At 39.5% G+C, this 26,291-nt stretch overlaps 3 protein-coding genes across 3 annotated transcripts in view; 1 reads left to right on the top strand and 2 right to left on the bottom strand.

Moving 5' to 3' along the window:
- The first annotated feature begins 197 nt into the window (after positions 1–197).
- Positions 198–14,630, top strand: SPATA1 (spermatogenesis associated 1). The gene is given in 13 exon segments (XM_056497841.1): positions 198–284; positions 1,658–1,770; positions 4,887–5,004; positions 6,996–7,049; positions 7,144–7,468; positions 7,581–7,872; positions 8,351–8,476; positions 8,627–8,687; positions 9,264–9,380; positions 10,180–10,303; positions 12,032–12,195; positions 13,233–13,331; positions 14,173–14,630. Coding segments are annotated over 13 exon segments (1,785 nt in total). The 3' UTR covers positions 14,278–14,630.
- A 1,502-nt stretch (positions 14,631–16,132) lies between these two features.
- CTBS (chitobiase) lies at positions 16,133–23,908 on the bottom strand. Its single transcript, XM_056496981.1, has 7 exons — positions 23,006–23,908; positions 21,749–21,887; positions 20,592–20,800; positions 19,771–19,942; positions 19,136–19,233; positions 18,290–18,451; positions 16,133–17,334 (listed from the first exon to the last, which is right to left on the bottom strand). The coding sequence occupies exons 1-7, from the start codon at positions 23,129–23,131 to the stop codon at positions 17,149–17,151; spliced, it is 1,092 nt and encodes a 363-aa protein (XP_056352956.1). The 5' UTR covers positions 23,132–23,908; the 3' UTR covers positions 16,133–17,148.
- Positions 23,394–26,291, bottom strand: part of LOC130255915 (vitellogenin-2-like) — a 22,296-nt gene continuing 19,398 nt past the window's right edge. Inside the window, exons 31-35 of the mRNA XM_056496980.1 lie at positions 25,599–25,690; positions 25,059–25,156; positions 24,821–24,980; positions 23,612–23,773; positions 23,394–23,506 (exon numbers count right to left, since the gene is read on the bottom strand). Coding sequence (XP_056352955.1) covers positions 23,394–23,506; positions 23,612–23,773; positions 24,821–24,980; positions 25,059–25,156; positions 25,599–25,690 — 625 coding nt within the window. The remainder of the gene's footprint in view (positions 23,507–23,611; positions 23,774–24,820; positions 24,981–25,058; positions 25,157–25,598; positions 25,691–26,291) is intronic.

Here is a 26,291-nt window from a genome sequence, read left to right as displayed (position 1 = left end):
GCCCGGCTGCAGGAGGAGGCTGCTGTCACACCGAGGTGGCGAACCTTGGTGATAATATCCCGTTTGGAGATTATTTTGAGATGCAGTGAATGGAGTTCCTGACTTAGTTCTTGCTAGCAGTTTGAGTGATGGCTGTAGCCTGGGGATGAGTTTACGAGTCCCAGTTCATTGCAGAGCATCCTCCCTGTGCAGGAGCAATGGCAGGACAGCTGTGTGACCTGCTGTGCCTGCCTGTGGCGGAGGAGACGGGCTGCTACACTCGGGTCTTTTGTGGGAGCTTGCAAGTAAAGACACGGGCCCTGTTAAGTCGGTATTTCCACTGACATGAGGAAACCTTAATTCCCCAGTGCCAGGGTTAGATTTGGAAGGTCTGATCACTCGTGCTCAAGAACAGGTGACTTAGAAGTAGCTGGGGTAGAGGCAGGAGGAGTAGAGAGATCTCCTGTTGAGATTAGGAAAACAGCAAAAGTTCAGCAGGCTGAAAATCCAGAGGAGGTTTGTAACATCAGAGGGGCTGGAAGAGCTCCAAAGTGAGAGCACAAGGAAACTACAAAAAAAAGAGAAAGATGGAAACAAGCTTTTTAGCAGGGCCTGGTGCCATAGGACTGGGGGAATGGTTTTAAACTAAAAGAGCATTGATTAGAGATGAAAGGAGGAAGTTTTTGACACTAAAGGTGGTAAAAGCCTGGAAGAAGTTAACCAGAGAGGTGGGAGATGCCCCACCGCTGGAAACATTCGAGGTCGGATTGGACTTGGGGATCTGGACAACCTGGCCAAGTGGGAGCGTCCCTGCTCACTCAGGGGCTTGGACTCACTGACCTTCAAAGGTCCCATCCAACCCAAAGCATTCCATGATTCTATAACAGTGTTAGGACAGAACCATGGTTATAATTTATGGAAGTATTTTTCTGACATGGTTGCTCAGCACAGTCATGTTTCTGCATTTGGCTGGCACAACATGTTCGCTGCAGTTCACAGTAATTATCACTTTATCAGATCCAAGTCCTGCAAGAATCTTGTTTTGTGGGGATTTAAGTCTGTGTCTTTAGGAAAACAGTGGAAGTGTGTAGAAAATTATATACTACCAGACTATTTTTATGAAAGGGGAGAAAACATTAAGAGGAAATGCTCTAGGGCAGGTCTCTTAGAGCCACAGGGCTATGATTTAGCAATTCCCATTTTTGTGTTTCCAAGGTAGCTAATATTATTAATAACAGTTTTTTTCTCAATGACACATTTTAAGTTGTGGTGCTATTTGAATCAAGCTTTCATGGCTTTGCATTTTTTATGAGATGAACAAAGGTAGGATTTCAGCTGAGGGATTCTTGTAGTCATGACACACTCCAGAGTATCAGCTGTTTTTTTGGTAAGATGTTTCCAATGCTGTCACAGTGATACACAGCAGTAGCACAGGCTGTTATCTCACTTCCATTGTGGAGCTTGTTCTGATGTGACTTATTTGGATGCTGTCAGCTAGCACTCAGTCACAAATTACTCCCTGTCACTGTTCTCACTATCTGGTCATCACTGTGAGACAGGGCCTCACTGTTCTAATCCCTGTGCTAATATCAGAGGAACCATTCCTGCCTACACATATTGGAAAACAAAGCAAATAGGAAGAGGATGAATATACATTTACATCTGTTCTTTGTTTTAGCTGGTGGAGCTTCATGTTTTTCATGTCCCAGCAAAAGTGTAGAACTTCAAGCTGAATACAATTCCAGTAGCTCTTACAAGCAAGTTCATCTCAGCTGGATTTATAAGATCAGTGTGGTTTTAGGTTTCATGTATGTGGTAGGGCCTTCACACTGTCCTTCAGTCTTTTAGTCCAGCTGTTGCTCCAGAGAGCAAAATTACATCTGCCAGCAGAAACTTGTTGTCTAATTAAATTCCTGGAGTGTAAGTGGTGGCCATTATATTAATTTGTACTCTATCAGGCTTAGTTCCCTTGCAGCCCATAGTGTAGACCATTCAAAAAGCACTTCTAGAGCAGTGCTAGTATTTCTGCAGAACAATTTCTGTTGCAAAATCATATCTTATATTTTTTTTCTGTCTCCTTGAGCCTGATTATCAAAAGCTGGAATTCTTTGGGGCAATGGGCCAGCTTCAAGACAGTGGCTAAATGAAGACAGGATAGCCTGTCAGTTCCTGGGAACAGGGATGTGATGATCTGAGCTCTCTCAGTCCAGAGAAAGTGTTGAAGCCTTGCTTCTCAAGGGAGAGCATTACAGCCCATGAACCAGCTGCATTTCCTCTTTCTTCTTGAGCAGTGAAAGACTATGCACAACACCATGTTGTGTGTGCTCTCAGGTAGCTGTTTAAAGGATTTAGTGAAAGAATACCCTGGTTCCCAGTCTTAGGCTCAAATCTAGCTCAGGGAGTTGCATTTTTAATCTGTCATAACTTTGAACGTTTTTTTGGTTTTTTGGTTTTTTTTACAGTTTGTACACAAAATCTGTGTATATCTAGTGTGGTAAGAAGTTGTAGAAAAATCAATTAATGTAAAGATGTGTATTGAAACTGAGCTTTTACATGCCCCTTGTCTACACCTGTGCAAAACCTGTCAATTCAGCTAAAACTGCAGGGAGTGGAGGTTTAAATTAATTTAAATTGAGTCTTGTATTATCCACTTAAGGCAACATATAATGTAGCTGAAAAGACTGACAGCAGTCAGGTATGAGCATGTTGGGCAGAATGTAGTCATTCTCACAATTGCTTTTGTTGAAAGGCTGCTCAAAAGCAGAGAAAATAAGTGCACACACCTATTTTGTTTGTTATTGTAGTCTGGAGCAGAGGTGCAGAATGCATGTCTGAAGTGGTAACCATGTCATGGACATCTGCCACTGCCCTATATTTTCTAGTGTAAATTTATTTCTCTGAGGCACCAAATTAAATTAGGATCCTCACTGATTTCAGTGGGTTTATATCTGCCTGGGTGTTGCATGCTAATGACTCTTAGATAATTGCTAATTAATTATTCTGTGGGTACTCTGCAATGCTGCAGTACATTAGCATTAACAATAAGTAGTACCTGGCCAGTGAATCAATAACTTATAATAACTTATGAAAAATAACTTATTTTATTATAACCAAGGAGAGGGAATGGCAGCCTTGCTGGTACTGCTGTGGTTTGGATATTGTTGATAGCTCTGTTTTCAGTCAGCTTGACAATCCCAGTGTTGTCTGAGTCAGCTTTACAAAGGATTCCTAGGTCAAAGTACAGGCCACTTCCATTAGCTGTGAAATTAGAGGATGGTATTAAGGGTGTAATTGTCTATGGCCCTGAGTTCTTGTTCCCATGAACTTGATTTCTTAGCCTCTGTGGGCTATTTTATTTTATTTTATTTTATTTTATTTTATTTTATTTTATTTTATTTTATTTTATTTTATTTTATTTTATTTTATTTTATTTTATTTATTTCTCATTCCTCACCACAGAAGCCAAACTTCTATTATTTCTGGATGAGATGGCTGCAATAAGCTCTAGTTTGCATTACTTTTAAAGGAACACCCTGAAGCAAGTGACTTGTATGTGACTGTTTTCTGCCAGCCAGTGGCAGCAAGGGACAGACTAATATTATATTTTCCTAGCAACTGCACTGGCAAATAATTTTTAGATCAATTTTTGCCCCATATCTTAGGATCTGGATACCTAGATACTTTCCTCCCATTATACATTGTAGATGTGTCCACTCTGCAGACTTTGCTCTCCTCTGCTGCATGCCTGTGCTCCAGGGCAGTTTCATGATCTTGAGGAGAGTCCTCTAAGTCCAAGGTATTTGAAATAATACAAGGGAAGCCTTGTAGCCCACTGAAGTATTTGTGTTCATGAGATGAAAAGAAAATGGCAGTGATTTACTACATATTTGAAGTGTGAACTGAAGCCTATAGGGCTGCTTGCAAATGCAAACCTTGACAGGTTAATGTTGAAGACCTGTTCAAATGGAAGACCTGGCAGGTTCTTGTCTGAACTGTTTGCTGAGAATGGCATGAGCTATCCCCCAAGCTGTGTCTGTGCATGGCTTGAGAAGTGAGAATTGCCTGGGCCAAAATCATCCTACCACTTAATCAGCGTGGGTGATTAACAGTCTCAGGCCTGCATTTGTTCCCTGGTTTCTTATATGGCAGCATAGAACAAATGAAATTGTTTATGCTGTGCTGCAGAGCTTTGGTGTGCCTCTGGCACATTTGGATTTATTGTGCAGAGATGCTTTTTATTCTGTAGTGACTTTTCTACTGAGCTCATTACCAAAATATTTGCATACTTTCAAGTAGGACATTAAATGATGCAATTTATATTTGTGTCAGCATTCTCATCCTCAAATCATGGTGGAAATGTTCACACTGCAGTGTTTGGTTTTTATTTAAAATAAATTTGCATGCAGGCATTCACACACCCAACTGTGAATTTGTGTTGGAGAAGACAAAAGCAAAGGAATGTGCCTGCAGCTTAAACTGGACAGTGATGAAGGCTCCTCTGGCCCTGGGTGCTTGAAGGGAATGTTCAACAGTCCTGGTCCAGCCCCATGAAGCTGTGTCACTTATGTGGAAGTGCAGGACTGTAGCTTCCAGTGTTGTTATTCACCTGCAGATGAGCAACAGCATTCTGAAGAAGTAAATTTCAGATTTTGTCTGCTTCCATTTTCTCCCTTTGTATGAGGCCAGTACAATGTGAGTCTTGCTAGTTAATGTTAGGACAGCCCTTACAGTGCAGTGTTCTGACTGCCACCCATCTGTAACTGGGTTCAGTTCTAGGACAGATTTTCCAGTTTTGGTCATTCTGTCTGTGCAAGCCAGCACGTATAGATAGCATTATCTTCCCCCTCCTACTAACTAGCCATCATTATTTGATCTTAGAGATGTATTAATGACTGACAACATTCTAGGGTGTCTCCTCACATCACATTAAGAGTGCTGCGGGAGAGGCTTGGAGAGTACCTGGGTGGAGTGACAATTGCAGATAAATTCAGATTTTTTAAATGCATTGGGAAAAAACTAGCAGTGGTATGTAACTTTTTTTCTTCAGTATTCTTCTGTTTTATAATGTAAAGAAGAGATTTCATTCCTGCAGGTGAGATATCACACAAAGTAGAGAGAACTTTAGGAGCACTGCTGTCATTTCTTTTAAACATGCTGCAGCATAAGCTCTTGTCAGAGCACATCTACTTCCCCAAGTGCAAAGATGGACAGTTGTGTTAGAAATACCCTTTAAAGCAACAGGTGTAATTGTTGTTGTCCAGTGAAAAGATGATAGTTTTGATAAATCCATGGATTAAATATGATAAATCTGGTTGCATTAAAGAAACCCCAAACCCATAATGCCATTATTACCTGTACATGGTTCATGGGAATAATTCAGTTGACAAATTTGCAATGGAAGCTCAGTCAGAGTTCCTCTGATGGCTCTTGCTGTGACCTGCCCAAAAGCATTTAAGACATCATTCTCTGAATGAAAACTTCTCTGGATGTTCCATATTTAGTGCAATAATACAGCCTGAGATTAAGTAATAAAACCCCTACATGTGTGAATCGTAACTGTTCCTCACATCAATTCCACATATATATCTTACAAAGTATAGCTAAAGATTAAATAAACTTCAAAATTAGTCCAGCTGAAAGTTTGTTCATGTAATACACAAAGATTTAAGTCATTTATGTAAGTATGGAATACTTTTTTCCATGTCTAATTTCACCTCTTTCTCATGGATTTGGAAATTAACTACAAGCAGGAAATGTGGTGCCATTCTTTATTTCATTTCTAGTTGAACTATCACTAAAATCAGTCCCTCAGAAAACTAGAATAAATACTAAGTAATATGCAAAAACTAGGTGGAAAAACATGAAAGGAAACTTAAAAGACTGTGATACAATCTAAATTGGAAAGTATACACATTTTTTCAATTAATTGAGGTCTTTTTAACTGGATGATAATAACCAGGAGGGTTAATTTTCTTCCCCACATAGTTCAGAGATAAATGGAGAAATTTTCCAGCATGTCAGCAAATTAATAAAATATTTTATGTTAATAGAGAATTAAAGATACTGGTAACATGCATGAAGATTTATAGAGACAAAAGATATAGTTTTACTTTGAGGTATTTACTGTTGCTTGATGTTTAACTTTATAACAAAGTGTAAAGCAATAAACCAACTACTTTATTTGTTGTTTAGGGTCATGGTAACCTCATTGAATTACATCTTCATGATCAAATATTTGTTGAGTGTTCTCTCCCCTTAGTTTTCTGTTTCACAACTCCAACAATGTAAGCAGAACTAAGATCTGTGCCCTACTTGCAAGCATGGGTCTTTAAAAATGAAAAGATAAACTAAAATCATGTTCACTTGCTCTTCCTTTTTTGCATACAACCGGTGTGTTTAATTCAATATAATTGTTTGAATGTAAGCTCAGATTTCTTCTCCTTACATTGGAGCACATCTTTCAAATATGTATCGACAGTTTTAGACTTTGTTTTTAGGACAACTGTTGAAATGTGAAAGTGTATGTCACAAAAAGCGTATGAAGGAAAATTGTAAATACAAGAAGACATAGAATAATATTAGATTTTTTCCCATATGGATTAAATATTTTACAATACTGTATTAGGTGAATAGAGAAAATTATGTGACACTCACTATTTCTGTCCAGATTCAGCTTGAAGCAACTTTTGATAAAGAAAGTTGAAAATTTTCTTTTCCTGTGAGTGTTGGATCAGGTCCTTTGCACCATAAGAGAAAGTGCAAAGGATAAAAATCCTTTCAATATGTGCATGTAATCTTGTGAGTCTGATTAAGTTTTTGAAAAATAGGCGAAGTTTCAGAACTATGTCAAAAAATACAATTGTAGTCGAGATACCTTTTCCCCATAAGGCTGCTACAGATTGTAGTTCTGGTTATAAAAGAATGCAGTATGTGAAAATGACAATAGAATGCATATGTCACATGCAACCCTATTGATAAAAGAAGTATTGTATTTGTTATGCTTCCATACTTCTGAGGTGAAAGCAGAGCAGGAAACAGAGCTAGAACTGAAGTTATTTGCTCCTCCTTATGTAAGTACTGAATGGCTTGTCAGGTACCATCTTCAGAAACTTTACATGGCACATTTCCTTTGTCCTGTCTGATGGATATACTGTATCATTTCAGGCACTTTATCCTGAATTATATTTATTACCTGGAGTGGAATATTTTGAAGATGTTTATCCATTGCCATCATCAACTTAACAAAAGCATCACCTAATTGAAGAAGCTAATGGGTTTGGTCATGGATCAGGGTTATCCAGCCTTTCCCAAAAGAAACCTGAAAAAAGCAAACCATTTTTAGAAAGTATATGGAGCAGGCATCAGGTAGAACATCTGGAAGTGCCCAGTCCTGTGGAATGGGGTGAGAAAGAACCTGTTCCAGTTTCACACACAAGCAGTAAGAAAGACAATAACAACAGGATTTCAGAAAAACACTTTGGAGAAAAAGGTAAGCTTAACCAGTGCAGTGAAGGAGGATGATGAATGAGAAGAAAATAAGTATTATTGTTAACATTTACAATAAAATAATATCCTGTTTCGTATTATTTATTATTATGCAGATCAGAGTGGATCTGATGGATCTCTCTTCACACCAAGCCGTTCAAATCCTGCAGATCAAGAGTCTGGAAAGTGTGACCTGGTATTACAGACCTCCAAGCAGAATCGTCTCAGCCAAGATCAGAAAGACTGCAGTGCTCCTAAGTGCAATGGCAAAGCCAAAGGAGCTGCTCTTACTCATGTAAACCACAGTGATGAACAAGGACAGGGTAAGCAAAGACCCCAAAATCACACTAAACATCAAAAGGGTACAAATGTTTGTTACTGTCATTTTGCTAAAGAGTTGCAAGTTTTGCAAGAGTTCTAGAAGTCAGCAAAGTAAAGCTAAGTTTAAAGATAATAAAATAATTTCTTAAAATTATTTTAATTACAGATTATAATCTGTAATTAAAGCTTCAATTTGAATAGCATTATCAGAACAGTATTCATTATTTAAAAATAATAATGATATCTTTCAAAGAGATTGTAGTTTCACCTTGTGAGTCCTTCATTATCACTGTGTGCTGATATAGAGAAACACTTAAGTATAGCTGATACATCTGTCCAATCATCAGAATTAGTCAGATATAAATTCTAATAACAAAAATACCTTTTTATTTCTTTATTTCTTTCTTCTGTTATTCATGGAACATTTCCAAATCCTAGAGATAACACCACTTGCTGTGTTGATTCACAGAATTTCCAGTACAGGTTGGAAAGTCATTGACAGTCAAACCAGCCTGATTTTTGCAAGTGTAATCTATGTATTTTTGTCATCACTATCCTGTCACAGACTAGCCAACATGGAAAATAAAGATCATCAAAAAGATACCAAATTAAGAAGAGTAAGAACACAGGATGCTGAAATTCTAAAAATAATGGAAGAACAAACTACAGATTATGTCCACAAAATACAAAGGTTAGCAAATAATGAATCTTCTAAAATAATGGATAATAATAATTCACTGATACAAACTTACTTTATAGACTTCAAATAAATGAAAGAAAAGGAGGGAAATAAACCATTTTGGTCAATGAACTTTCACATGTTTTTTTGATTTTATCTTAGCTTGCAGCAAAACAGAACTAAGAAGATTACAGTTGGTCGTGGTGAAAAACTGGATAATCAGGTATGTTTTTCAAGGTAACATTCCTAGTAATCTTGAGTAATAAATATAGTCCTCCACCTAGAAACAGTCTAATTTTGTAAGACTAATGATTCATTATAAATATGAAAGATTTAAGAATAATTAAGAAAAATTCATGCACTGTTACTTAGCAGATTTTCTAATGAATATCAACTATATTTCTAAACAGTTAAAATCTGCAATTACAAATTTTAGTTTAGAAATTGGCAGTTTTGATTTCATAATCAATGGACAAGGTTTTAAGGCCCTTAGTTCCTGGTCTTGCATGGGAATGTCAGTAACTCCTGGGGTTATGGACATGGGCAAAAACAATTAGCAACACTCTGTAGTTTTGTCTGTATGTTCTCTGTGACGTAAGTGTTTAGTGTTCTCATTTTGTTTGCAGAGATCCAGCTCTTTGTAATTCAGTACAAATGTGTACTGGTAACAGAATAAAAAGCCCACCTGTAGAAGTTACATTCAGCCCTTTCATTCACTCAGGCCACTTTCAGGGCATATGTCTAATGTAACTATTCAGGATTATGATTATGTACTTATAGTTGTCTTTTGAATCTATAGGCCGATGAAAACAAGCAAACTCTTCTTACTTCTCCAAAAGAGTATATTTCACCTCCTAGTCCACCTTTTTTGGCACTTACTGTAAATCCAGCTCAATTCCTGTAATTCGGGCAGCAAGTGAGTACGTGATTCCAAGAAATTGCAGGGAAGTGAACATTTAGTCAAGACTGAAGATTCAATGAAGACATAAATACCTGCACTGTACATACATTAATTCACAGTATTGTTACAAATTTTAATTTATTATTAGAAAATTTCAGGTATTTATGATTGCATGGGCTATCCTAGAGCTTGGCAGGTTCCCAGTACTAGAAAACCCAATTTGTCAAGTTGTGGATGGAAGGAGAAAAGGAGGGAGATCAGATGAAATACTGCAGGCTCTAGTGAGAATGTAACAAAGAAAATTACAAGTAGTGTTGCTGAGAAGGAGGACAGTGAGAAGTTAAGTTTTTGACATATTGTTGCAGACTAGTGGAAGTCTGAGATATTGTCCTGCCAGCTGGAGTTTAAGGCAAGATTTCTCTAGATTTATTTTGCAATGTATTTTAAGCAAGAAATAGTCTTTTGGAGGCTTTTTTTGGCTTAATTGGAAAGAATTTGCAATGTATGGAGTGAATACGTTTCTTGATTATGTAGTTTTAGTGATATATTGTCTAAACATATAGAAAGAAGTTTGTGTGTGTGTGTGTGTGTGTGTGAATGCCTGGATGCATGATGGATTTCTCCCTTTTTCTAAAGCACCAGCTATTCTGAAAAGTTAGATTAAAATGAAATCTGATTAAAATGAAATAGTTTCTACTGCTTGTTCTGACAGAGCTTTTGCATAATTTGTGATGAGTGCCTTACAAATGTCTTGACTGATCCTTTGTACTTAGAGTATTCAAATGCTTGCTAAATATAATTGTAATATCTTTAGAAAACGATGGTAGAATAATTGCAACAAATGAAGAAAGACAGAAGGCACATGGAAAAAACTAGAGAAGAACTGATCAAAAAAGCTAAAGGGCTACTGGAACAAAATAAGCTGAGGTGATACCATGGTACACTTTTAATTTATTTTGGAATTTGGAGTGATTGAGAAATTACAGTGAAACCAATGTGAAAATATTTGTCTCCTTGTCAGTGAGCTTAATTGCAGAGACAGCAGTTGTTAACCAATAGCTCCAAAAAGACTAATTTTGCATAATAGCATACTAGAAAAATTCAAGGTTGCAGTGTTTCCTTCCAGATTTTTTGTCTTATAAACTTAAGGTTATTCTGGCTTTCATAAACTATTCAAGTTCTGTCTCACTTATGTGCAGTGTTCAGAGAACTACTGCAGATTGCTTCTCTCTGAGACCCAGGGCAGCTGGCATATTCTAACCCTGCCCTTAGCTGGTGCTTAGAGAGGCCTGTACTGTGTTGATAGGGCTTCAGGTAAATTGCATAATAATCTTTATTCCTCCTATCCAATGGTATTCAGCCTATGACATGGAAGTTACAGGCCTTTCGTGACAAGCTTGACATATCTTGGTTTTTAATAAGGTCAAATCTCATTGAAATTTCACACAAATTGTCTTAGTACAATTCTTTTCGAGTTTATACTTAAAACTATCTTCCTTAAGTCACATCCCAATTATACAGAGATGAGATTTAATAGTTTTGATGTTTTGAGAGTTTTCTCTTTGTGCTTAAATTAAGCTAAGTCATTATGAGTGTCAAATATTACTTGTAGCTTGTTGAAAGGAGACAAGCCAATTCTTTCAGTTATTCTCTAAGAACATGGCTGCACGACCCCCTGCATTTAAAAAACCCCAAACTTGGGTGCTTGAAGCAGTAACTCTCTAGTAGCATAGAGCTGCAATAAAGCTGGAGATAAGCCCTAAATGGCACCTGCATTGCCTTCAGTTAGGTAAAATAAAGGTTATCTCACAAGGATTCAAACAGCTTCTGCAAGTTCTGTAAGAAGCATCTGTACCTCTGATATATATTTTTTTTTTTAACTGTAGAGTTTCATAAGTAAAGGCACATAGCAAGCATGTATCTTTACAAGGTATTAAGGAAAGAGCATTTGCTGCAGTACCAGCCATCCAAGTCTGTATTTAATATCCTCCTGAGACTGCCATGCTGACAGGCACTCTCAGTTATGTGGCAGAGTCCTCCAACAGCTGAGGTCTTTTGGGTGAGTTTCAGTTCTCCTGCTTCCATACAATATGCCTTGAAAGAAGGGATTCATTTAAGACTGCAGGTATGCAGTGGCCATAAGATTGCCACAACACATACAGGGCATTTATGTGCCAGCTCTTGATAGCACATTAACAACATAGGAGGAATCATAATCATGTGTAAAGGTAACTGTTTCCCATAATTTGGGATATCAGTATAAAATGAAGCTGTTCAAAATGTCTGGCCATGAAAAGCATAATTTTTGCCTAAATCTACAGTGCTAGAAAATTACATTATTGTAGAGCTGTGGACTTCAGATTCCTTCTTCACAGGCCAGGAGCAGCAGAACCTGCAGAACAGCCAGGCTGAATAAAACCTTGAATTCGGACCCTGTGTTTTATCTCAGAGCCTTTTGTTGCAGGTGTTTTTGTGACAATTCAGTTGCATTTAGAGCAAATGTAATTTTAATGAAGATTTTTTCACTGAATGTTTATTTTAAAGAAACCTCTTGCCACATGTCATTGGCCAGCTGAAGCTTGTGAGGTGAACTAGTCATGACTGTCTTCAGCAGACCATATGATAAGGGGAACAAGACCAAACACTATTGCTGTTTTCCTGTGCAGAAGAATGGAAGAAGAAGTACTTTGAAACTAAGAAAGCTACAGTTTCTCTGGAGGACACCTTAAACATACTGGGACAAGATTTAGAGCTTTACCACCAGAAGTTGCTCTTGCAATTGGAAGCCAGAGATAGCCAAAAACGACCAAACAATACAACAACCTCCAAGGTATTTGCTTGTGTTATTTATTATCTCTTTATATAGTCTGATGATTTTTTGTATAAAATATAAATTAAAGAAAAATATTTATTGCCAACCAATGACTTGTAAACTAGCTTTAGCTCAATGATCTGAGGGACAGAATTGCTTCAGACCATTTGTCTAAAAAGACTGCAGAAGTGCTTGAGTCTGAGCATTTGATTCTTTCTGCTTTCTGTTGGTACCTTTTTGTAACAAACTCCCCTTCTGTTCAGTATGGTTAATGGATGATTCAGTTCTGCTTTATTTCTATCATCCAAAATTTCATACAAAGAGGCAATGAATGTTTGGAGCACGCACACATTTGTAGCTTTTGAAGTGGTTGCACTTCAACTATTGTGCAACTGTGAGTTTCAGGACATTCAGAGAGATTAAAAAGAGAAAAGATAAAAAAAGAAAAGATAAAGAAGGAAACACCCTTTCCAGCAGCTGTGTCTGCTACTTTTCTAAATGCATTAATGGAAGCAAGGCTGCTGACAAAACTGAAGCTAGCCTAGGAAAAATAAATGTCCCGTTCTTGCATCTGAAAGGTGCATGTGTGTACAATCTGAGAGAGTATATTATATACAAATGTGTATTATTTGAGCTGTCTTGAAATATCTACACAATAAAAATATGAATAATGTTGACATTGCACTACTGGCTATGTTCAGACACGTTATTGCTCCTTTTGAGGGGCATATCAGGGGTGGGAGTTTTTTTGGTCTCTTTGGCTGGGCACAGAGAGGCTTTCATGAAGGACATGCACAAGGCAATGTTCCTACAGCAGTTCTGAAGTGCCAGCACACAGAGAAGGGAGCCAGGATTTACTGAGCTGTTAGGCTGAGCACAGGGTTGCTCCCCACCCCTCGTGAGCGACGTGTGGCCAGGCAGGCATCAGTCAGGTGGGAAAGCAGGGGAGCTGGAAAGAGGTTGTTAGATGATTGTTTGTGAGTGGTGAAGTAACACCCAGTGAGGGAACTGATGCACTAATGCTGCACTTCAAGTTTTGTTGTTGTTTCACACAGAATTACACAATCATCCGGATTGCTACAGCGCAGCATGAACTCGCTCAACTGAGGAGGAAGCTAGATGATACAAAAATGAGACTCCTAATAGAAATTAAGGTACTCTGCCTTTTAATTAGAACTGTCAAAAAGTGGCAATACATTAAAAAAAATTGAACTTCTCAATTATTAGATTATGTAAATATTTGCTAAACAGCTCTTATTTAATGCTGTTAAGTTTTAAGATGTTAGGTTTTGTTACTTTAGCATTTGAGTTAAATTACTCCAGAACACCAGGTTCTCAGATGATTTGGAATGTATGGCATTCAAACAACTTAGATACTCAAAGTACTACACAAACTAAGATTCTCAGTCTTGTTCATAAAATTCTAATTTCATTTAAAAGGTAATTGAAAAAATACACCTGGTGTGGTGGGGCACTAAGCAGTAATAAATAGACCATGGCTAAAGAAAAAATGGTATAAAGGGAAAAAAACCCCACCACCACCAACAAAAAAAAGTCCGTCTAAGCAGATGGCTGACCTCTTCATCTGCTTTATTCCAAATCAGTGTTGCTATGACTCTTTTTGGAAGGAGAGGTAGACCTTCACACTGGAGAACTTTCCAGCTCTGAAAGCTTGAAATAGGAGTGTTGTACATCACAGAGATTGCCCATACTCCTGTTTGCTGGGTATTGCAGGGTGGTTGCAATCATTATGACTCCTCCATAGTCTAGCAAGGAGTGGAAAGAACAATTAATTTTGCATTTGTCTCAAAAACATCAAGGCAAAGTACAGAACAAAGTAGTGCTAGATCACATAAAGTTTCAAAGATGAGAGATGTACCTTCTATTCAGCCATCATGTATAAAATTCAGTCTTAGTTATATAAACCTATATGCATGTCAGCTCCAAAAAAACTTCCTTAAATTGCCATTTCTTAAATGATGGGTTCTTTTGCAGATGAGAAAGCAGGCAGCATTGGATTTACAAGCACTGAGAGCAGAACTGGCACACAAGAAGATTCATTCAGCTTTAATGCTCCAGTCCAGAAAATCAGGAATTTAAGAAGATGACATGACCAACATCTGTGAAATCTACAGCAGCTCTCTAGAGTATGTAGAAGAGAATTTCAAAGCATTTGTTTGTATGTTCTTGAAGTTATTTTGTAAAAAGGCGTTAACTATATAAATGTTGTGGAATTTGTATACAAGACTACAGAGGGAATGCAGCTCACTTCTTTTTAAATCTCACTTACTGTAAGATTAGCCAGCTACTTAAACATACAGTTTAAGCTAGTAATGTCTAAAACTAAGCTGTTATTTTTAAAGTGCAAATTAGTTAATTGTGTAATATCCCAGTGGTATGCTGATGTTCTTTGATTAACTAAATAACTACTAAGAAATAAACTTAAAATCTGTAACCTCCTGTTCTTACATTCAGGCTCATACATTGCATTTTTTTATAAATTATTAAAATATAGTTTCTGTAGAACTACAGCAACAGTAATCCTTTATTTGACTATATGTTTTTGTTGTTACAAATATGCCTATTTATAAATTACCAGTGTATCATTAGTGTACATTATGAAGCATAAAAAAAACCTCAGATAATCTCACTTTATTCCATATCTAGCTGGTTTTCTTCTCTCTCTTATTAGGAAGAGCACACAGACATTAACTGTCTTCTGTAGTTTGAACACTTGCCTGAAAGCTTTCTCTTGGACCAGTAAAATTATGATCTTGGTCCAATGTGCACTCTTGCATATTCTGCCTTTCCATAATTCCAAGGTCATATGCATGTCCTGAGACTAAAAATTCTCTGAAAGAGGAATCAGAAACCTCTTCATAGGAATTTTTTTCTAGCTCTGCTGTTTGCCTCTTTGCAAACCAGATGTTATTATATTAAGCAGAAAGATAACATGCTAAGAAATAATCTCAACTAAAATGCTATCAAGGCTGTATGAAACAATCATGTTAAATGAGTTATAAGAAAATTATGCAGTGCTCAATAGAACTAACTTAGAAATGTCTTGAGTTAAACCACCCATTATCCCATTATTAATTTATTTTCTTAAAGGTAGGACTTAACAAAGATTTTAGTGTTAAAGGATTAAATAAATTACTAAAACTACACCCAGTTTTGCTCAGTTCAGTGTTGAAGCTCACATTCTTTATTTAAGAATTGTGTCTGGGAAATCAGAACCTAAATTTAAAATATAGTATTATCAATTCATGATTCTTGACTGCTACAGGAAAGAGAGTTTTATTATGAAGTCATTTGGACCTCAAATTTTGCAGGTCAGATATTCATACCAGAAGACTCTCAATTCAGCAAATATCCATCTCACAGTATTTAAACATTTAAGTAGTAATTCACTTACTGAAGTACATATATGTGTGTGTACATATATATAGGTAACATAGATATATATGTGTATATTTATATATGTATAATATATAAAATGTAGCAGTTTCTCTTAAGGCTTATAGAGTCGTTCTAGTGAAAAGCCTTCTGTTTCGTCAAGTGAATTTTTTAGTTTCTGCAAGAGCAGTGGGCTTCACCTTCTGCTTTCCATCACCTGTATTATCAAGCAGACAATTCAGATGAAGTCTTCCAGTCTTTTCCTCAGTAGCCATTATGGTAATGCTGCCATACTATGGTAACTCTTAAGCAAGCAACCAATCAAAAAAACCCAACCAATCAAACAAAAAACCCCAATCACCCAACCAAACCGAACCAAACAATCCTCCAAGCCCACAACTCACTACATCTACCTAACTAAATTTTTTTTTTTAATTAATGGAGTTACTTAAGCAGGGCCCAGTTGCATTTTAATCAGGTTGGGAAACAGTTCTGAGAAGCAGACAAGCAGTGTGGGCTATAAGCTGTAGAACAAGTAAAGCACAGACAGGGAACACAGTTTACAAGCCTTACCAAGAACAAAATTCTATTTAACAAAAAAGTCCTGTAAACACCAGCCAATCTTTACATCACTGTATTTTAAAAAGTTATACAACTTCTTTAGGCAAATGATTTTATGACAATATGAACTAGAAAGAAAACATAATCTCCTATTTTCTCAGAAGCAACACCCCATAAAAACAAAAAACATGGTACTGAATGAATCTTAGCGTGTGTGGTAAAATAGATATGCAGTTCATTAAATAAGCTTCTGAATTCTAGTTTTCAGGAAGTAAAGTAGTTTGAAATGAAAGGAAACATCATCCAAGCCCTCTTCATATTAATGCTTCTTCTTCAAGCTAAGGTCAGAGATTTTTGGCTTTTAAAACTAAGGAATTTATGTGATACATAAGCACAGTGAAACTGGAGATTATTGAATATTCTTTTCTAACAACAAGTTTGACATAAATCTTAACAGCAACTACTTCATGTTATGGAATTTCTTCAGTCCATAAAAATCTTTTAATCTAGAAGAGCAACCAAGCTGCATATAATCAACAATCTGTCTCTCCAATATTCTATTTAATCTGATTCTATGTGACTTAACTAAAATATTGTTTGGGTTGGGAAGTCAGAAGGCTGAAACTGCACAGGAATAAATATTTGCTGTACCTGGCAGCTTTAGCAAAGCGTCATTATGAGACTGCCCTGTAAATCCATCCATTGGTCTTCTTACCAGATACACACTGGGCTCAAGCATTAACTAACTCACAGTAACTGTGAAAAAATAAAAAGATGAACTGTCTTTAAAAAAACCTACTGCTGCAAGGAATATTGTTCCAAAACAACAGTGGAATGTTCTGAAGAATGAAAATACAGTTCTGCATATATTCTGCATAACAAGAATTAATTTGCCTAGTTTTTAAAGTTTTTGTAATCACAATATATTTCTATAAAGTCAAAATCCATGATAGTGTAAGCCAAAATAAAAAATTACCAATTCTCATCATTCTAAATCAAGGGTTCACATAGTTCTTATGGTGTCAGAGCTTGCCACATTGCTTGAGTTTGTTGCTCTGCTGCAGCTTCCCTGGAATAGTCAAGACTGTTTCCATTCCACATGCCAATGCCCCTTAAGCCTCGACTCTTCACATATGCTGCTTTTAGAGAGATGCTGTGAGGGTCATCAAACCATACCTGGTGGAATTGACCAGCAGAATCCTAGAAAAACATTTAAACACTAGTGTCAGTGATTACATTTTCTCTTGAACACAATTAAAAACCCAGATATACAAACTATGTAGGTTTATATAATATTTTCCTGATTTACCAATTCTTTGTCACACGGAAGCCAAATACTTGGATATTTTTTAATTGCATAAGTTATAAAACAGTAACACAATTTAACTGAAGTTAGATGAAAAGACTTAGCTAGTTTGTATTTTAATATTTTTTTAAATATGACTAAAATTTCAGATACAGTATCTAAGCTAACAAGTGAATTTAGTTAGAGATTGTGGGATTTTTTTAAGGAATAAACAGTTTTAGAGGAGGTTACAAAATTTTTTCAAGGTTATGCTGCTTTTACCTGGTCATTGCTTACAACATTTTTTAATCACCTACATGTGAAACTTAAATATTGTCTAAAGAAACAAGACAAAATGGATACACTCTGGTGTTCTTGTAAGCACAGTAATTTATGGACTCTTTCACTGTGTCTATGTGGAAAACTAATGCAGAATAGAATTATTAATGCAGAAGAGAATGCCATGCTCATGCAAGATACTGAGCTAGACAAAATTAAGAGCATCTTTGAATTCTTTTTTAGTTTAAAACATTTATCAACTCATGAAAGTAACTATAACAGTGAAGGACACAGCTATAGGATATCTTTGTGCCAAAATGTCCTTTTTGACATGATGCAGTATCTGGGAAGTAATAAAGATCTTTATTACTCCTGTAGTCTTCAGGCACTGCACCCCTCTCTGACTAGGAATTCAAGATACAGATTTCCAGCAATCCTTTAGCAAAAGAAAAAAAAAAAAAAAAAAAAGTAGAAAACATAAAAAAAACCAAACATAAAAGGAAGAATCTAATCCAAATAACTTTATAGTCAAAGATTTATGGTTCATGAACGCTTACTCCACACCACAGTGTCTTGGAAAAAGACTCTTACCTTGTACTCATAAAATGGAGCCTTCTGTACTTCATCCCACAGCACCCCTGAAAGAGAACTGTTCACCTGCTTCATGATGGTTGAGTAGGGGACCTGGCTCCCTGCAGCATCACTGCAAGGAGCCCCACGGAAAGGCACTTTGGGAAGGGAACAAACATGATCCTGAAAAAGAAATAGGGAGGCATGAGTTTCATGTAAGATATACTGAACTCCAGACTAGAAGTATAGCCAAGAACAATTCACAAAAGGCATTAGAGTCACAAAAATTCCAAATCTTCAAGCAACTCTGGCAGACACTATTTGTAGAGAAAAGTAAATTAAAACAGCTAAATTTTCTTTAATCTGCAGTAATACAGGACTGGATGGATATCGTTCAGCATAAACAGTTGTCTTATCTTTTCCACCTCTAATTGACCCTTACATTTTTCATAGGTATAATATTTGAGACCTCATAAACTGCTATGCTGTAACAGTCATAGGTTTGTTATGGCTTGTTGCACCTGTCTTTACAGTGGTTTGGAGAAGGCACATACAAGTGTTGTAGGGCCTTTGGACATCATCTATCCTCATACAGATAACATTTATAGCTCCTTATTCAAACACAGTGCTTGGATATCATGGGGTTCAGGCTGCCTAAGGAGCTAAAATGCCTTGTCTGATAACACACTGGTCATCAGTTATCAGCCAAGCAAACAATTCTGTTTAGTGTCCTAGCTTGATGCTCTTATCCATCAGACAACAGTATTTCCTAGTCCAAAAACAAGATCACCAAAATCTAGCTGTATCTTTCCAAGGAAAAAAAAACCAAAAAACAGTTTGATTGCAAACAAATAATCTTCACCTTACCGTGGATAGGTTTTGGCAGATGTAGTCATAGCCATACCAGGGGACACCCATGACAAGCTTCTTAGGATCAATGCCCAGAGCAATGTACTCTTCATATCCTAGTTTTGAAGGAAATAAGAATTAACATGCATTATTTACTTTTCTTATGCTTTTTATTCTTACAACTAATTTAGAGCCAGAGCCACTGCAGAACTTGCATAATCCCCAGACAGAGGCCAAGGTGCAGGCTGTCCTTTGCCTTCACCTGTACTCTCCAGTGAGTGAGAGGCTTGCACTACTGAGATCCCAGTAACTGCTCTAGCTGCTCACACTTTAAACCATCTGCCCTGAGCAGAGGTTCACAAAGATGAGAGGAATGTTTCAGGTTCTTTGCAATTCCAGGCAGACAACTTGCTCTGGCTGCCATTTGTCATTCTAAACGCATTCTTTGCACTCATAATCTTACAAGTAACAACACACAAGTGCTAAAGGTCTGCCTGTAGGGTCAGAAGGATAACAGATACTATTTTCATATATCTGAGAATACTCAAAGCCTCACTGCAACAGTAACAAAATAAACCTAAGAAAAAACAATCTTTTCTATCCATGTGAACAAATAGAATGTTCTGACTCCTGGGGAGGTGTTTTGCTCTCACCAACTAAAGTCTGCAGGTAAGGAGCATTGGCTTTTGCAATACAGTCTGTCCAGATCTGGCTCTGTTCATCATATGACATCACAAATAAGAAGTCACAGGCATCTGCAATCCCAGTGTAGTTGTAGCACCTCTTATCTATGCATGATGGAGACCAAGCCACATCAAATGTTACCTGAAAGAAAAATGCATAACTTAGTATCAAGTATGGCCCTTAGGTCCTCGTTACCCCTTTAAAACAAAACAAAACAAAAAACCCAACCAAACAAAAAGCTATTAAAGACAGTATTTTCCCAAATGGTACAGTTTAACACATCTTGATAATAATGAACTATAGAAGAAGTTGCTCATCTGATAAAACAAACAGAAGATAATAAAGTGAGTACCTCATTAGTGAATATATAGCACCAAAGAAATTAAAATATAATATGAAAATCACCAAAAATAAGAAGCATGATGCAAATCCTGAAAACTTTCATGATGAGTTTAGCAAAACACTGTCAAGCTTCTGCCCCAGAAGGCTGTATATGCTCTACTTTTAACAGTTCATTAAGGTACACTAAAACTGCCAGCTCACACATAGCACTAACATTGTATCTACAAATCTCAGTGAAGCCCATCTCTCATTTAAATTCACATAGGTCAAAAAGAGTGACTCTTACAAGATCATATAACAGCTAACATTCATAATTAAACATTCACTAGAATATTATACTTAGATCTGCATAGACTTTTTCATAGTAATATGCTAAACAGCACTGCCAAAAGTGCTCACATTTCATAAGGTTAAAATTTAGTGTTTGTGTAAAGTACATCATTATTACCTGTGACCCAGCTATTTCTCTGTGAAAAGCATCTGTAGTTTCTTTAACAAGCTCTGTCAGTGCATAATACTCAGGGGAGGTTTCATTAACTTCTTGCTCTATATCTATATTTATTCCATCCATATACTGTTTTTTTGCAAGGTCCACCTGTTGGGATATCCATGCTGCTCTTTTAGCAGGATCAACAATTTCCTTAAGAGGTACATCACCTGGACAAGAGGCCTTCAAGAGTTAAATTGCATTTGCACCACAATAATAATAAGAAGGAAAGATTTGTCTTTAGTTAACCAACAAATTTAACCACAACATTAAAAATGCCCATACCAATATTGGTAAAATACAAAGGAGTTCACTTTTTCCCCCAAGCAGAATTTTAAGAAGCCACCCCAGGAGACATTACCAAGCTTCTTTGAGACAGTGGTATTAAAATTAGTTCCTTTGGTTTTTCTATAATTTTAATCTTCTTAATTCTGCTTAATATTCTTTTAGCCACTGTAAATTACCTTTCTTGAAATCAAAGTAGTTTTAGCATTTCCACTGGTCATGTTTAGAGAAAAATATTTCTGTGTTTAACCTTTGTTGCTTTCCACACTGTAGTCTTGGATTCTGCTTTTTCTCAATTACAACATGTAAGCTAATGGACTTTGTCTTTCTAATCAGCATTTGTACCTGCACAGAGTTCCTGAGTACTCATGTTTTAAAACTCGAGCTCTTCCTTATACAGACAAATTCATTTAAGTGAAAAATACTAAAAATTACTTAAAAGCTCTTCCTTTACTTTATCTTTTGGTACTCCACATAAGATTCAGAATACAGACCCAGCTAACTATCTTCTACAGGCTTTTTCTTTCCTCCCTCTTTCTCCATAGCAATGATGTTCCCTGATACAGAACTTGTATTAAGATGTCACTGGTATGGTTTTGTTATTACTGTGGTACAATCAAGTGTTGGTTTCAATATCCTGCATACTAGCACATGCAAAATCTCAAGGTATTATAGTCCTGGGTTCATTAAAGCCTTATTAATTAATTAATTCCCTTAATGATTTTCATACTTTGCACAGGACTGAATATAAAATGTCAAGGTAATATAGCCCTGAGTACCTTATCTTCTTATTCAGGTATCAGGAACAATCACGTTTTCCCAATGTAACCAACCTTTCAGTACTATCCTCGAGCCTTTGGAGTGGGCATAGCACATGAGCTCAGGATCGTACTTTCCAAAAGCTGCCACAGTGGTAATTTTTGACCAGTCGTAGGATTTCCAAGTTTCCTTCCCCACATCAAACACAAAGACCTGGAAAAGGGGTAAAAAGCACCCTAATTAGCCCCGAGCACTTATTCTCTACGCGGCTCTCACATCGGCGGCGCCGGGGAAGCGGCTGGCAGGGATGGCAGCCGGGCAAGCCGAGTGCGGGTCAGCACGGACAGCACACCGGGCCCGGCACTGCCCGCACTCCAACCACCCCGGGGGCACTGCCCGCTCTCCAGCCAGCCCGGGGGCACTGCCCGCACTCCAACCACCCCAGGGGCACTGCCCGCACTCCAGCCAGCCACCCCGGGGGCACTGTGCCCGCACTCCAACCACCCCAGGGGCACTGCCCGCACTCCAATCACCCCAGGGGCACTGCCCGCACTCCAACCACCCCAGGGGCACTGCCCGCACTCCAGCCAGCCCGGGGGCACTGCCCGCACTCCAATCACCCCAGGGGCACTGCCCGCACTCCAGCCACCCCAGGGGCACTGCCCGCTCTCCAACCACCCCAGGGGCACTGCCCGCACTCCAACCACCCCGGGGGCACTGCCCGCTCTCCAGCCAGCCAGCCCGGGGACACTGCCCGCACTCCAACCAGCCCGGGGGCACTGCCCGCTCTCCAGCCAGCCCGGGGGCACTGCCTGCACTCCAACCACCCCAGGGGCACTGCCCGCACTCCAACCACCCCAGGGGCACTGCCCGCACTCCAATCACCCCAGGGGCACTGCCCGCACTCCAACCACCCCAGGGGCACTGCCCGCACTCCAGCCAGCCCGGGGGCACTGCCCGCACTCCAATCACCCCAGGGGCACTGCCCGCACTCCAGCCACCCCAGGGGCACTGCCCGCTCTCCAACCACCCCAGGGGCACTGCCCGCACTCCAACCACCCCGGGGGCACTGCCCGCTCTCCAGCCAGCCAGCCCGGGGACACTGCCCGCACTCCAACCAGCCCGGGGGCACTGCCCGCTCTCCAGCCAGCCCGGGGGCACTGCCTGCACTCCAACCACCCCAGGGGCACTGCCCGCACTCCAGCCAGCCCGGGGGCACTGCCCGGCTCGGGCCGAGCGCAGGCGGCTGCCGGGAGCTGAACCTGCTGCGAACGGCGCTGCCGCCGGGCCCGGTCCCGCCTGCGCCCGGGCCCGGGGCCGGGGCCGCGCACCTCAGAGCCGGCGGGGCCCGTGACGGGCTGGCACAGCCGCGGGTCCCGGCAGGGGCAGGCGCCGGCAGGGCCCAGCAGCTGCAGGAGGCCGACGGGCAGCAGCCACCCGGCCCACGGCCTCCCCATGGCCGCCAGAGCCGCCCGGCCGCGCAGCCTCGGCCCCGGGGCGGGCCCGGCCGGAGCCGCCCTCAGAGCGCCGCGTGTGAGGGACAAATGAGCTCGGCCGAGCGCGTTCACAGAGCAGCTGTTTATTGAAACTCATCCGGGAACGCGTGCCCGGGGTGTTTCCAAGATCTCCAGGAGAAGCAGAGCGGTCTGCGCGGGGGGACGGGGCTCACTCCCGCTGCCAGAGCCAGCCGGAGCTGGCCCGGAGCGGGTCCGTGCGGGTTCAGGCCGGGCACTGCTGCTGGCAGGAACACGCGGTGTGAGCGGAGACAGTGCTCACGGCATCCTCCGATTTCTGGTCCAGCCTGGGCTGCCCGTCCAGGCTGAGAGCGGAGTCTAAAGGAGAGAGAGAGCGGGGCTGGTTATCCATCGGGGTACTGCTGTGTTATTGCGGGGCACTCACAGAACCCCAGGCACACAAACTGAGTGCTCCAGACTCACCGGCTGGAACGCAGTGGAAGCCCACGGACACGGGAACAGTCTGGGTTGCTGAGCAGCCTTTTACACAGCGAAGGACTGGCTCCACAGAGAAGCATTTTGCTGCTGTCTTCTCAAATGAAAGTGGCTTCTCACTTCTGACAAGTTTGCGCTGCAGCTTACAAGCTATAAAACATAAACTCTCTTAAAGCATGCACGGAATTTAGATAAATAACTTTCTGGACTTAATTTGTAGAATTAGCAAACACTAAGACCAATGGATGAACAGTGTGACACGAGCTAGATAAACTAGTCTGGTTGAAGTCAATCAATTTTTTGTCAAAGGTTCAGGCTGTGAGAAAATGAGGCACGTGGAGCACAGATGCAAGGACAGAGCTTGTCAGATGGGATCTAGGCAGGACACTGATGTCCAAATCCAAAAACATACATGTGAAAACCTGGTCAGCTGACACTCAAACTAAGACAGCACTTCATTTTGGAGCAGAGGTCTATATATTCCCTTCTGCACCGTGAGCAGCATCACACCTGCCTTGCCATCTCTGAATATCTTAGTCCTTAAGTCTATGATCCAGGATTTCCTCGACCCCAAAGAAGCTTGATCTAAGAATACATTACAGAAAGGCCAACACACAGCCAAAGGGGTTGTGTTCCACACAAAATCTGTAGTGCATCCTAATGTAACCAGCACATTCATGTTCACTTAGATGGCAAGAACAATCAATCATTCCCGGGCTGAAGTTATCAAATTGTGTTAACATTCAGCCCGAGGAAATTAAAACAAGTTTTTCCCACCTCAACTGCCCCCTAGTTTGATAGTCAGGGATAGATATGATTTTTTTAAAAAATCTAAATTAAAAACCTGGAGATAACAGAATGATAATAAAGAATGAAACCATTAAATATGACGTAAAATTACTTTTGTCAATAGTCAAACTGCCTCCTTTTCATACTAAGTTATCAACTTAGGGAGTTTTAAGTTGAACACACAAACTCCAGGTAATGACACAATGCATAAATTGATAAAAAACCCCAACAAAACTAGAACTTGCAGTGAGCTACCAAACTCAGGAAGATTTCATTTTCATTCTTCTTTAATCTGTGGCCACTAATCACAAAAATAGCAAAAAACAAGATGACTCTGCTACAATTAATATAAACCACCTATTCATGTGATTAATTAATTACTTGAAGGCAATGTTGGAATCTTAGTACCTCCAGCACAGGGGTCTTCTGAGATGATCCAAGAGTGACCAAAACTCACAGCATCTTTAGCTAAATATCCACTGGGCGTTTGATATTCTCTTTCCGTCTCAGCATCATATTTTCCACAAATGCCACACGTTTTTCCAGCCATCCAGAAAGCAACTTGAACCTTTGTGGAAATACAGAAAAGCTGCATGTAAATGCTTTTCTTCTAAACTAAACCCACTGAGAGTAACTTAAACATTACCTCAAGTCTATGCCCATCATAATATAGTTTATCTATGCCATAATCTGGGGCTTTTAGTGTCAGTCCTTTCTTTTCACTGTTGATCAGCATGCTTGCAGCTGCAACAAAAAAGCAAAATGAGATCTTTTCTAAAATGAAGTTACTGTTTTATGGTCTACTCTGAACTATTTGTTAAGTTCATGGGGACATAATTCACACTCTAAAGAAACTCAAAAGAGATGGTGGGAGGTAAAAAGACTACTGCTCCCTGCCCTGGGTGTAATAGGCGTCATCTAAATGCTTGTTCTGTGGGTCTCTGGAATCAGCAAAATGTACCACAGCCCTGAATTTTTTGCTCTGCAAAGATGCACAGGATCAGCATCTCTTTCTTTGCTCATCTTTCTTGCCACCCACTAGATGAGCATGCATGGAGGTATGATAAAATCTCCTGCTTCTCTAATCAGGATGATCTTTATCTTGTGAGATGTTTGCAGGATCATGTTCTCTCCTTCTACAAAAGATCAGGAAAGATGAAACAAAAGCTAAAGATGAGTCTCTTACCAGAGTTAGATGTGTATGGAAGATCTCTTGGGGCTTGGACACCATTAATCTTCAACTGGATGAGTCCATTGGAAACATACATGTCAATCTCACTTTAAATAAAGGAAATGAATGTAAACAAATGCTTCTCCTTTGCACTACTCAGTTTATAATTTCCTGTTCTGGCAGAGCCACCACTGCAGGATGCTCATATCATTCTGGCATGAATCACCTTCTGCCCTTGAGGAGGAAGACTGAAGGGGCCCAGGACAGTGTGACCGGCTGACAGCAGAGTGCTCCCAGTACACCTTGGCCTGGCTGCCTGGTCTCTGAGTGCCTGCTCCTGGCCATGGCTCAGGCAGGAAGACACCAGGCTACAGGAGCCTTGCTGCAGAGCAACCTAATTGCTATTACCTTCACATAAATTAAAGGTGCTTTACATTTCAAAGGAAGATTGGGTTCCCTAGGGCAGTTCTCTTACAGCTTGAACAGTCTGTGTATTGTATTTTCGTCAGAGCAGTGCTTGCTCTAATGAAGAAACATGAAGCTCAAGCACATCAAAAGCACATCCATACAATTGTAGGAAACAATCAGGAATGATTCAGTGATGAGAAATGTCTTTATCACAAAAGATACAGTCTATAAAGCAAGCATCCTTGTGTTCCTCCACAAAACAGGCACAGGGAATTCCCTCTGTCTCTCTAACATTATGGC

The sequence above is a fragment of the Oenanthe melanoleuca genome, chromosome 8 (assembly GCF_029582105.1).
Source record: "Oenanthe melanoleuca isolate GR-GAL-2019-014 chromosome 8, OMel1.0, whole genome shotgun sequence".
Lineage (NCBI taxonomy): Eukaryota > Metazoa > Chordata > Aves > Passeriformes > Muscicapidae > Oenanthe > Oenanthe melanoleuca.
The sequence above is the reverse complement of the archived record's forward strand: the minus strand, read 5'-3'. Positions and strand labels throughout refer to the sequence as shown.

What these genes read in the sequence shown, in the direction of transcription:
- CTBS (XM_056496981.1), bottom strand. Translation starts at nt 23,131, where the DNA reads ATGGGGAGGCCGTGGGCCGGGTGGCTGCTGCCCGTCGGCCTCCTGCAG. An exon ending in TCTGCCAAAACCTATCCACG is followed by an intron (nt 18,452 to 19,135) that starts GTAAGGTGAAGA and finishes TTTCTTTTTCAG; the next exon opens with GATCATGTTTGTTCCCTTCC. An exon ending in CTCCATTTTATGAGTACAAG is followed by an intron (nt 17,335 to 18,289) that starts GTAAGAGTCTTT and finishes ATGTTTTTCTAG; the next exon opens with GATTCTGCTGGTCAATTCCA.